Below are 11,871 nucleotides of genomic sequence, written 5' to 3' on the forward strand. Positions count from 1 at the left end.
GACTGTGTATTTCAGTAATGGCAAGGACTGACTCAGGCTGGGCCTGAGGAGGGAGGCAACCTTCCCTACTTCATCTGGGGCCTTGGAGTGGCCCTCAGCTCTTCCCTTACCACCCCAGCCCCAACGCCACAGAAATAGAACAGAACTTCTTAAAGCATTTTTAAAAAACCATTTAATTATAATAGAACCAAAGGAAAGGGACTCCTGAGCCTGAGCCCTGGCCATCTGGGTGACCGCCAGCCAGCTAGGCTCTTGCTACCTTGACTGTCTGAAGTGCCAAGGGGGCCCTTAAAATCCTTCGTCCACTTCATGGCCACAGTGTGAATGGGAGCCAGAACTGGAGTCCAGGAGAGGATGGAGAGACCCCCCTCCACCACACCCAAATCACTGCTCAAGGTGGCCACAGTTGGTATAAGTCAAAATTGTGTCTCCCCTTTCCCTTCCCTGCTGCTGACCTGAGACCTGTCTTTTTGGTCTCTAGGGGTAAAGCAGGGAGAGGTTAGTGCTTCACTGGAGGTGTGGGTGGGTCGCTAGCTCTGCCGGTTCCCTTCCTTGCCTCAGTTTCCCAGCTGTAGAAAGAGCTGGACATGCAGGACAGCAGGGACTCTCACAGAACCTTCGCCTGGTGAGCGCTCATGTTTCCCCAGCCCCCCAAAGCTAGGAACTCTTCAGGCCTTGGGATTAGTTCAGGGTCCCTGGGTCCCCCGGCCTATGAATGTCCCATCTGAGTACCTCTCACAGGCAGCTTTAGGTGCTGTGTCTACTGTGTACGTGGAGCTCCTTGTTATGGGGGTGCCTCAAGGCAGTCTCTAATCAGGTCCCCCTATTTGTAGGCATAGGATCCCCAGAGGCCACAGATTGCAGTGACTCAGGCCCCTAGCAGTACCCAGCAACAGGATTCAGGAGACCTAGGCTCAGATCAGCTCTTCCCTCTGTGATAGGAGAGGACAGGGATGCCTGCTGCTCCCAGCTGGTGGTAAACATTAAGAGAACTGTCACTCAACAACACGTGTTGGATGGGTCACTCCAGACAGCTCACTCCAGATAGCTCGGACCCTGGGAGCCTTTGCTGCACTGTAGTCTGCACGTTCCTCTTGATGGAGGAATGGACCGGTGCCCTCTGCGGAGAGTCTGCAGGATGCTAATGGCAGAAGCACCCGGTCAAAGGGGCCAAGAGCAGTGTCCATCCTCATGCTTTGGAGGCCGAGGACCCTGAGGACCATCCGCTGAGCCCCTACGTCCCAAGGACGAGGTACCCAGCCCTTCAGAGAAGACGATGGTGGCATACTCTGTGTGTACACAGGGGATGGGAGGCTCTGGAGTCTTCTCTCGTGCCTGGAAGTCCAGCTCCTCATAGGCCACACTGAGGACAGGTGCTGCTGAAGGGCCCTCCTAAAAGGGAGCAGGAGGAAGAAGAAAGTCATCTGTGTAGGCAGTTGGGGTTGTGATGCATTCCATAATCTCAACCATCCTCCATGCTGAGTTTCCAGTCTGTCCCTGGATTTGGGGTTCTTCTTGAGACCTTAGCCATTGAAGCTGGGACCTAACAGCTGTCTGCACCCCCCCCCCCCACACACACACACTGGCCTCTCTGAGATTCAGGATGTAGTACCTCTGTTTCTGGCTCCGTTTCTAACCCTAAATGGTCCCTGACCTTCTTGCAGGGTTAGAATTCCAAACTGCGATGTTTACACTCATCTCTGCCCAGAATAGAATAAGCAGTGAGCATGCCGGACATGACATGGCTATGCACTCTGGAGTCAGCTGGTGGGTACAGCATCAGGATATGGGAAGTGTGAGCTTAGTTCTCCAGGCCCCACAGCCCCTAAGGCCCATGGTCTCTCTGCCTGTACTAGACTGTGATGGATCATTCAAGATAGAGGACTCAGACTCACCAAAGGCTGTTCCTTTCTTCCAGCTCTTCTGGCCTCTGTTGAGAAACACACTTTGAATTAGAGGGCAGCTGCTGAGCCATCTTCCCTGGTGGAGGGGAGGTCTTGGCTGTGTGTGTGTGTGTGTGTGTGTGTGTGTGCGCGCGCGCGCGCGCGCACGCGTGCGTGGGCATGTAAACGCGTGCACACACTTGTCTGCTCCTGGGGTAGGGGTTTTAGGCCCTGAAGAGAGCTAGACTATGGGCAGGCATCAGGCTTTCTATTCCTACTTACACCCTTGCCATTTAGTAACTGGGAGTTCCCACTCGGGTCATGAATTGTGGAATATGAGGGATGGATGTGTAACTCTGCCCTGTGCCCTAGAGCACCACAGCATATAGCAGGTACGCAGCCGGTATTATATGTGGCTTCTTAACTGGATGATGACCAGACTTAGCTAGGAGGTTCCTGGAGACGGCAGCATAGGCACCGTCCATTAGTGACAGGAGCCTGAAGGCTGAATTAGACCTTTCTTCCAGCCATAGGAAATGGCAATTTTGACCAGTTGTTTAGTAAAAAACCAGCAGCCTGGGGCTAGCTGTGGGTTGCGTGGCCACTGGCTCTTGTAGTGGTCAGGATGTGTGGGAAGTATGATGACAGACCCTTCTGGCGACTATGAGGTTTCCTGACAGTCAGGAGCCTGGGGGAAGGTAGCAGGCAGGGTGTTGGAAGCAGAGTAGGTGGAGAATGGCCAGCAGGGCTATTTGCAAGGCCTGAGGCTTTGATTTTGGTGGGGCAGGGGCAGGGTTATGACGAGACTTACCTGGCACACCTGTGGAGCAGGAGGCAGCTAAGACCCAGACCAGCAGCAGCAACACAGGGACACCCACCAGGACACTCATGATACCAATGACCAAGCCTTGAAACTGGCCTGCTGGCCTGGGTGAGGGGCTGGGGTATCTTGTTGAGGTCTCCAGGATTCTCTCTACAGGACCACAAAGGATAGATAGAGTTCTAGGGCACCCATAGTGTATTCTCTTTGGGGGCACCCATCCTGCCTGCTCCAAATCCACTTTGGGTGGGCAGTGACTGGCCACCCACCCTACTTCCATAGGCCCCACCATCCCTTGAAGATGAACGGGCACTCGAGGATTTCCAGAGAGAGGGGGAGAGAGAGAGAGAGAGAGAGAGAGAGAGAGAGAGAGAGAGAGGGCAGAACCTAGCAGGTCCCTAGGCAGGAGGGGTCTCCTATCCAGGCATTTCTAGCCGTACCTGTTACCACGAGCTCTGCTCCAGGGCTCTCCTTGATTTGTGTCTTGGGGGGCAGGGAGATGGCCCCACAAAGGTAGATGCCACTGTCGTTGCGCTGCGTGGCAAGGATGTTCATGTGGAAATCATGTCCATTGGCTAGCTGTGTGATTTGGAAGCGGCTGTCCCGGACGGGCTGGCTTAACCCTTTGCAGAAGGCGGCCTGTTTTTCAGTCTGGTTGCTGGGGCTCAGGCGGTACCAGTTCAGCATAAGGTCCTCAGACCAGTTGGAGAAACTGCAGGTGAAGGTGGCATTTGCTCCCTCTGCCACTGTGAGCCAGGCTGGGGAGAAGGTGAGGGGCCTCCAGGGTCCGCTGGAGACCTCTGAGATGGAAGAGAACAAAGATCTGTCAGGACGGGGTGTGGGCACTCTTTCTGAATTCCCTGGGGAGAGGAACAGATTCTCAAGTCTCTCCAGGGTCAGGAGAACCAGAAAAGCCCCCAGAGAGTCAAAAGGCATAGTTCCCCTTCTTTGCTCTGAGCAGGGTGGTCACACCTGTCCAAGGGCAGCTGTGGTCTGTGAACGCAACTCTATCCAGTTGTCACCTCCTGTCCTTTGATGGGACCTGTCCACTAGACTTTGGGACTGTGGCATGTCCTCAGAACCACCTGTCACCCTCCCTCTCAGGGCTGGCCCCTAGATTGCCCCAGATGAGTTGCTGATCTGATCGTGGCTTCCAGAGCCCCTTGCCTCGTTAGTTGTTGGGTCCCAGGTCTCCCCTGGCCCTGTGTCTAAATGTATGGCCATGTGAGCCTCTTGTCTTCTCGCTGACTCTTTGCTATTTATTCTTCTGGTGGCAGAGCCATCAGCTTCCCAGATCTCTGTCCTCTTGTGGGTCTCTGCCTATGTCTCTGGCTTTGCCTTTCTCTGTCTAGAACCTTTTGGCCTCCATGTCCCTTCCATGCTCCCTCTGTGCCCCACAGCCTCTGCGCCTCTGCTCTCCTGGGAATTCTTTTCCTGAACTTCCTTGTGCCTTCCTTCAGTTGTGCCTGTGGTGGGCTAGAGATGGCGATGATGGAGACTTGTTCATAGAGGGCACTGTTCTGCTCTAGGGCTGTAGAGGGGGGACTGGGTCTGGCAAGAGAGTGCCTCTGGGGATCACAAGGTGGTAACATTATACCCCCGGCAGTCGGGTCAGAGTAAAGTGCCACCCAGGGATGAGTAGGCCCCTGGGAGAGCTGCCAGGAACAGAGCTGGAGCACCTTGTTGCATGTGATGGCAGTTAGGTGGGTTCAGCAGCAAGCATCTCCTGCAGTCCTGAGAGAGTGGGATAGATGCTGAGGCCCTAGGCAGTACTTCCGAGTCTCCCTTTCATGCTGTGGGAGCACACAGGCAGATGAAAGATGATGTGTCACTGTGGTTAAAACACATAACGGTGGCTTCTCTTTTAAAGACAGGAACTGGCTACATAGCCGAGGCTGGCCTTGAACTCACAATTCTCTGTCTATGTCCTAGGTGCTGAGATCATAGGGAGGAACTGTCCTGCTGTGATAACGATAACCACTTCTGATTAACTCAGGAGTGGTGAGTGGAGAGGAGCCGTGACAGTACTGACTTCTGGGTACAGGGGATGAGGATGGTCCTGTGTCCCGCACTGTGAGTTCTATCAAACTGTTTTAATTTTTACACAATTAGAAATTTCACAGGAAGGAGGAAGAGGGGCTGGGGAGATGGGCCCAGCAGGTAAGAACACTTGAGGCTGGGAGCTTGGGTCCTCTGCACCCATGTAAAAGACAGGTGTGTATGTGTTTGTAATGTCAGAATCATGGGAGGTAGAGACAGGAGCATCCTGGGAGATTTATGGGTGAAAAATACAAGCTCCAGTTTTAGTGAAAGATACTGTCTCAAGGGAATAAAGTGTGTGGCAATGCAATACTTTAAAAATATGTCTGACATTTTGAGAGACTGGAAAGTTTGTTGGGCCTCACAGCCAGAGTTAATTATAAAGCTTGGTATCACTTAAGATTTAAGAGTGCTGCCCTACTGTGTACCTGGTCTGTTTATTTAACCTGCCTTTGAAACTCTTTTATTTTGGTTTTTAGGAGAGGGTTTCTCTGTGTAGCCTGGAACTCACTCTGTCTGTAGAGTAGGCTGGCCTTGAACTCAAGAGATTGTTTACCTCTGCCTCTGCCTCCCAAGTGGTGGGATTAAGACTTGTGCCACCAAGCCCCACTTTAACCTGCTTTCAAGAGAACAATGTACCAATCAACCTTACTTACATCGGATTTCCCATGTAATCAACTTTTACAATTTAAGCAATGCATAGCTGCAATCTTAAATCACATTCTCTTCCATATCCCTGACTCAGATGATGCATGTGTACCATTTGCTGAAAGCAGCAAATACAGAGGTGGAAAGCAATGTTCTAACATCCTTCACAGAGGCTGAAAGCATCCACTTGTGGGTATTGGTTGATGATGGCATTTATCATCTGTGTTACCCAGGCAGTTAGAGCCAGTGACTCAATGCCTTGTAACCCTGTTAAAGATTTCTGTCAAGTATCTCCCCTATATGATGCTTTGCATGCTGTTCAATAAAGACAGAGCAAAGTCCTTTGTTAGGGACAGACACACACACACACACACACACACACACACACAAAGAGAGAGAGACAGAGAGACCATACAATAGGCAGATAGCACGCACAGCCATGGACAGTCACGACAGCCAGCCAGCCAGCCAGACATACAGATCATACAACAGACAGTCACTACTCACAAACACGGACAGCTAAGACCCACACACTGAACAGAAGACACGGATGTAGACAGATTCACAAGACAGCCTTCAGGCAGGCACAGGTTTGGACTCACACAACAGATGGCTGGAGACAGACAAGTGGAGCATGATGTGGAGAGTTCTAGTCTGAACTGTCTCTTGGATGAACGACTCTGAGGAAAAGTGAGTCAACTTCTTCCCTTAACGTGACGCCGGTGCATTATTGGTGACTCAGATTATTCGCTAATGGGTATAATCTGCACAAAGATAGGAGCAATAGAGTCGGTATTTTCCTCTGGCCATCACACGCACACATAGGTTTGTGCACCCACGAACACCCACATCCACACCCATGTAAGTTTCCCAGGGCAATGGTGTTGGCTCAGTCACTAACGTGTTTGCCAAGCAAATGCAAGGAGATTGATTTGCAGTGTCTATCTAAGTCTTGTGTGGCTGTGCCCGCCTTTGACCCTGGGACTGGGAAGGCAGGGGCAGGAGGATCCCTGCCGCCTGCTGGGGAGCTAATTTGGCAGTCAGTGAGTTTCTGGTTCAGAGAGAGATCCTGCCTCAAAAATTAAGGTGGAGAGCAATTAAGATACCTGATATTGACCTCTGACCTCCACATATATGCTCACACACATGCAATGTGAATGTACAATGACGTGCACACACACTCCTTTTATTTGTAAAAATCAGCTGAGGAGCCTGTCTTTCACTTGGCAGTGTGCATGCCAAGGAGGAGAATCGGCCCTTTTTCATGTTTAGATCACTTTGTCTCTCGCCTTGTGGGCCTCTAACCAGGATCTGGGAACCTAGAACTGGCCGGGACCCCTTTTGGGGATGTACCTAGAGCCAGCCTAGTTGAACTCACAGCTTGTCCCCCAACCAGGTGAGGAGTGAGGACCAGAATGTAATGTAAAGGGCCCCTTCCGCTGCCCGACCTAGCCTAGGACTCCTGCTCCTGGAGGCCCAGTGTGGGAGCGCCAATGCCGGTAAGCTAGCCTTCTGCTCCTCAACCCCACTCCTGTCCAACTTACGTGGGAGTTTTCACCCTGCAACCGTGCCGTCAGTGAACACTAACCCCGAAGTCATATACTAGCGATGCCGGGAAGAGGGAACTCTGGAGGCAATGCGTGCCCACTCGCGGACCGCAGGGTCGTGTGCTGTCGATGGAGAGGCTGGGCTGTAAGGCAGCACTTGCTCCGTCTGTCCCTTCCTTCTGGAACCACTTTGGGACTCTGCAGCCTTCCCACTAGCAGGAAGGACTCGCTGGAGGCTGCCCCTAGACCTCAGACTCCCAGCTTAGGAACTCTGAGATGATTTCACAAATCACCCAGTCTGTGGTGTTAGAACAACAGAAAAAGGACTAAGCTAGGCTATGTCCTCCAGGGAGCCTTCCTGGCCTCCTGAGCCTGTGCAAACATCTGCATAGCAGGCGTAAGTCAGAGGTGACGGGGTCTTCCCGATTTCCCTGAGTTTGCTCTTGGATTCATGTACAGAGGTGAGTTGATGGGTGTGTGGCATGCCATGGTTAGCACTGGGAAGTTGAGAGGGAGAGCCTTTTCAGTCAGAGCCTGAGCCTGGAGGGACACACGGCAAGCTCACTGTAGACCACTGGCTCCTGCAGGCTGAGGCCAAATCATATCCACATAGGAGCATACCATACCTTCTTTAGGCAAGACTCGTCTGGGGCAATGAAAACATGGACAGGTGGGTGACAGGGCTCTCCTTATTCATTACAAATAGATTGTATCCCCGATGTCCACCTGGAGAAATGTCCCCAGTGTGAGGATCCCAGGAGGGCGCCTCCAAAGACATCAGAACCGTAGTTTCAAGTAGATGTGAGCTGTCCCAGATGACACTCCACCTTTGCCCAGGCTGCTAAAGGCACAGGCTAACCAAGCCAAAGGGGAGGCCAAGGACCTGCAGACACTCAGCCAAAACCATGTCACCCCCAAGTGTCCCAGCCAGGGTGAAGCCAGCCAGCCAGAAGCACGATCTCAGAGCTCTAGCTGCATCTAGGTGGGAATCTGTCTCCAGGGGACTTCCGAGGACGAGTGATGAAGGGCTTTGTGACATCTGCATCTGGGGAGATGGGAGATGGGGCGAATTGTTTCTAGACTCATACTGGAATCTTCACTCCAACACCTCGGGGTAGAACTTTGCTAGCACTAGGGACTAGCTATGGGATTAATTAAGATAAGGTCTCCTTGGGTAGGGTGGCTCTCAGCTAGTGGGGCTGATGTCTATGTAGAAAGGGAATTATGGACACAGACTGATGTGTGAGGGTAAAGGTAGAGGCCAGGGAGGTGTCTAGTTACCAAGGAACCAAAAGGTGGCTGGGAAATTCAGAGGCAAGAGGGGGACCTAGAACATACTGGCCCACGGGGACTGAGGAGCCCCCTGTCTTGAGGTCCAGTTTAAGGCCCCTAGCTTGAGGAAGTGCTTCCTAACCCCCTCTCCACCAGCTGTGGTGACAGTGGTCCAGCCAAGCCAACAAAGGCAGGAAGTACCAATTAGCCAGGCGAGGCTGTGTGTGCTGGCGACCTTAGCACCTGGGAAATTGGTGCTGGACAGTCTTGAGTTTGAGACTGGCCTGGGCAATCTGACGAGACATGGCCTCAAAAAAAGGTTGGTATTCTCACTAATATAACACACACACCACACACCACACAATTATATCTATCCATCCATTGAATATCAATCTATAACTATTTTCTAAATATCTATCCTTATACCCACAAATTAGTGTAGCTCTCTCACACCTCATCAAAGAAGGTTCTTTTGCAAATAAGTTCAGTACAGAGACACCCAACTGCTCAAAATGCAGAGAGTGAGTGTGGATTGCACATATCCAGCTGATACATTTGGAGCTCAGGAGACGGTGTGGAAGGCTTGTGAGAGCTAGAGGCCCGATATGCCGGCTGATGGAGAGTTCCCTAGACGCTATAGGGAAAATGCATCCATGAACTCTCAACCAGACTGAACACAAGACTAGCATAATTGTAACACCATTTGCCACACAGATGTGAACAGAGGAAATTCCACGTGGTTCTATCCCCGGATGAAGAGCTACAGGAGGTTAATGGCTATTGAGAGAGACAGAGGGTCAGTTGCCCAAAGACAAACACCCACGAAGATTGTCCAATCCCACGTGGTCAACTCTGAACATGTGCACATATGGGCAAAGCTAAATGGACTTAATAAGCTACACATGCAGATGTGTATGGAATGTATATGGACAGTTTTCAAAACTATAGCTTTTAAAAAGCAAGTCTGACTTTGAGAAATGTGTCTCAGCCGGGTGGTGGTTGCATACACCTTTGATCCCAGTACTCCGGGAGGCAGAGGCAGAGGCAGGCAGAGCTCTGAGTTTGAGACCAGCCTGGTGCCTGGTCTACAGTCCCAAGACAGGCTTCAAAAGTCTCACAGAAAAACCATGTCAAAAAAACAAAACAAAACAAAACAAAAACCCCACAAAAACAAAAAAGAAAAAAGAAGATGAGGAGGAGGAGGAGAAAGAAGAAGTGTAGAAATGTGTCTTAGGATGAGTTTGGCAGCTTTTATAAGTGGTCTGAGTAAATCACGTGACCCATGAGGCAACAATTGTTTTCCCCAAATTGTAGGCCAGAGGCTGGAGAAATGCTTCGGCCGTTAAAGCTTGGGCCGTTCTCGCATTGGACCCAGATTCAGTCCCCAGCACCAACATGGCAGCTCACAACCATATGTAACTCCAGTTTCACAGAAGCCAATGCCTTCTCCTGGCCTCCCCAGATGCCAGACACACACGCAATGCACAGACACGCAGGCAAAACACGTCTATAATAAGATAAAATAATAAAACGGAAAAATGAAAGGAGAAATGTAGGTGAGGAGATGGTAAGGGGACTGAGGGGCTCACCGAAGGTCACCATGCTCAGCAGAGGCTTTACTGACTGACTAACTTACGGCGTTTTCCGAAAGGGTCTGCCAGCAGGGCAGCTCAGGCTGGCTTTGAACTTTTGATGGGCATGCTCCACTATGCCTGCCTTTAGTCTGGATACATGATGGTCCATTGCCAAGCCTGGATTTCCCCCACCTTAGTCACTAGGCAGCCATGGTTGAGGTTGGGAGACTTGTAAGCATGAGACGGTTGTCTGTGGGAATGACTGAAGTAAGGAAGGCAAGGCAACTGGGCAGGGAGAAATGTCCTGGACCAAGAGGCGCGGCACTGGCCACGGGACGTGTTCGGTGCACAGCTATTTAGATGGGGAAAGAGGCATGCCAGCTTCAGGACATTTGTCAGACACACTCTAGAGCAGGCCTGCATAAACACACCCGTCTTTCCATACGTCGTCATGAAGTGGCGTTTGGGGACATGCCCAGTGTGCCAGGTCACCAGAGTGAGTCATAGCCCCCTTTCTGTCTCAGGTCCTTCTCTCCAATGACACATGACCCTTCTCCTTTTGCTTCCTGTCCCTAGGTTCCCTCAAGGGACATCTTTCATCCACAGGGCCTTGGACCATCTCCCTTGTTCAGGTCTGTTCCCTCATCAGTCCTGACAGCAGCCCGGAGGCCAGCATGGAGGGAAAGCATCCCCAGCTTCCCAACCAGCCTTGGCCTGCAACATGGAGAGGGTCTACAATTATGAGCACCCAGCTCCCGGTCCCACCCAGCTCTCATGATAGTGAAGAGGCTGGGGTCAAGGTGACTGAGGCGTCATATGAGCAAGGGGACATCATTACAGGTAAAACATGTCCTAGGGCAGCACAGGGCACAAGCTTGCCTGGGTCACTCTCCTGTGCTCAGCAGGAATAGCCCTGGCCCAGAAGCTGGGTGACTTTTTCCCTAGCCTGGGGTTCCCAGTGAAGATGGACTCAGTCCCCAGAGGAGAGGGCAGAGGTCAAGGGGTACAGGGAAGTGAGGTCAAGTTTTCACTGTGAGGAATTTGACCAGGATTGCTGTGCCCCTAGGTCTCACCCTCCCCAGAATCCACTATGAGGCCAGGAATGTGCAGTCTGGAGTCCTCCAGGGACAGCAACAGAGGAGACCGTGCCCGTGAGGACATGGCTGATTACAGGGTGTAAGGCAGGCCTCTTGTAGGGATGTCCCCAACTATAGGAAAACACAGGGGACACCTAAGGACACCAGGGCCTGGCAGAATCCTGAAGCGGGCTGCAGTGGCCAAGGCCAGAGCTCTGGCCAGACCAGCCATTGCCCCACAAAGACTGCCATAAAGGATCGGCTGAGATTGGACAAATGTTCAGTCTACCTGAAAGAAAGTGGGGAGTGAATTCTGGGCCCCAAAAGGCACTCCTCCTGTAAAAGCTAAAAAAGGAGCCAGTCTGGACAATTGGGCACGGGCGCCCTCCATGCTCAGTGTTCCTTTCCTCCAGCGACAGGGACTGAGGACGACAGATTCTTCAAGCCCTGGCCCAGCCACCAACCCTGATCCCATGTCCCTTGGAGCCACATACCTAGAAGCCACCCTGCTTGCCAGCTCAACTGCAGTACAGCCCAGGTGAGTGGCCAGGGCACCTGCTGGACCCACATGCCCAGAGCCCCTGGCTGTGACTCCTTCAAGGCAGCAGCTGTAGTCCCCTCCTCCTCCTCGGGTGCTCAGGCAGCCTCTGTGGCGGAAACTGTCCTGGGTTATGTTGGAGGGAGGAGACCTGTTCTTGTCTCCCGCCCCCTCTTCCTCCACCTCCACAGAGATGGGAGAATAGGCAAAGAGAGTGGGGGAGGGGCCTGGGAGGGGGAGGGGACTAGTGAGAGAGGAGGGAACAGAGAGAGGAGAGGTGACCAGCTGCCCTTGCCTCCTGCTCCACTGTGGCATCTAATCCTCTCCAGTCCCCTCTCGTGGGCAATTTTCATCCTCTCCTTTCTCTGTACGCTGATCCTTAGTTCCTGAGATTTTTGGGGACCCGAGACCAGGCCAGACTCACTTTGGAGGATGGGTGTCCTCCCTGGCGGCGGTGAGGGTGAACTGGGCCT

General features: G+C 52.2%; 1 protein-coding gene across 1 annotated transcript; it reads right to left on the reverse strand.

Moving 5' to 3' along the window:
- Positions 1-953: 953 nt before the first annotated feature.
- Positions 954-11,454, reverse strand: Pdcd1 (programmed cell death 1). Its single transcript, XM_051190699.1, has 6 exons — positions 11,355-11,454; positions 3,144-3,503; positions 2,695-2,856; positions 1,896-1,930; positions 1,655-1,657; positions 954-1,392 (listed from the first exon to the last, which is right to left on the reverse strand). Exons 1-6 carry the CDS (start codon positions 11,428-11,430, stop codon positions 1,162-1,164), a joined length of 867 nt encoding a protein of 288 aa, XP_051046656.1. The 5' UTR covers positions 11,431-11,454; the 3' UTR covers positions 954-1,161.
- Between the last annotated feature and the right edge of the window lie 417 nt (positions 11,455-11,871).

Source organism: Phodopus roborovskii, unplaced genomic scaffold (assembly GCF_943737965.1).
Source record: "Phodopus roborovskii unplaced genomic scaffold, PHOROB, whole genome shotgun sequence".
Taxonomy (NCBI): domain Eukaryota; kingdom Metazoa; phylum Chordata; class Mammalia; order Rodentia; family Cricetidae; genus Phodopus; species Phodopus roborovskii.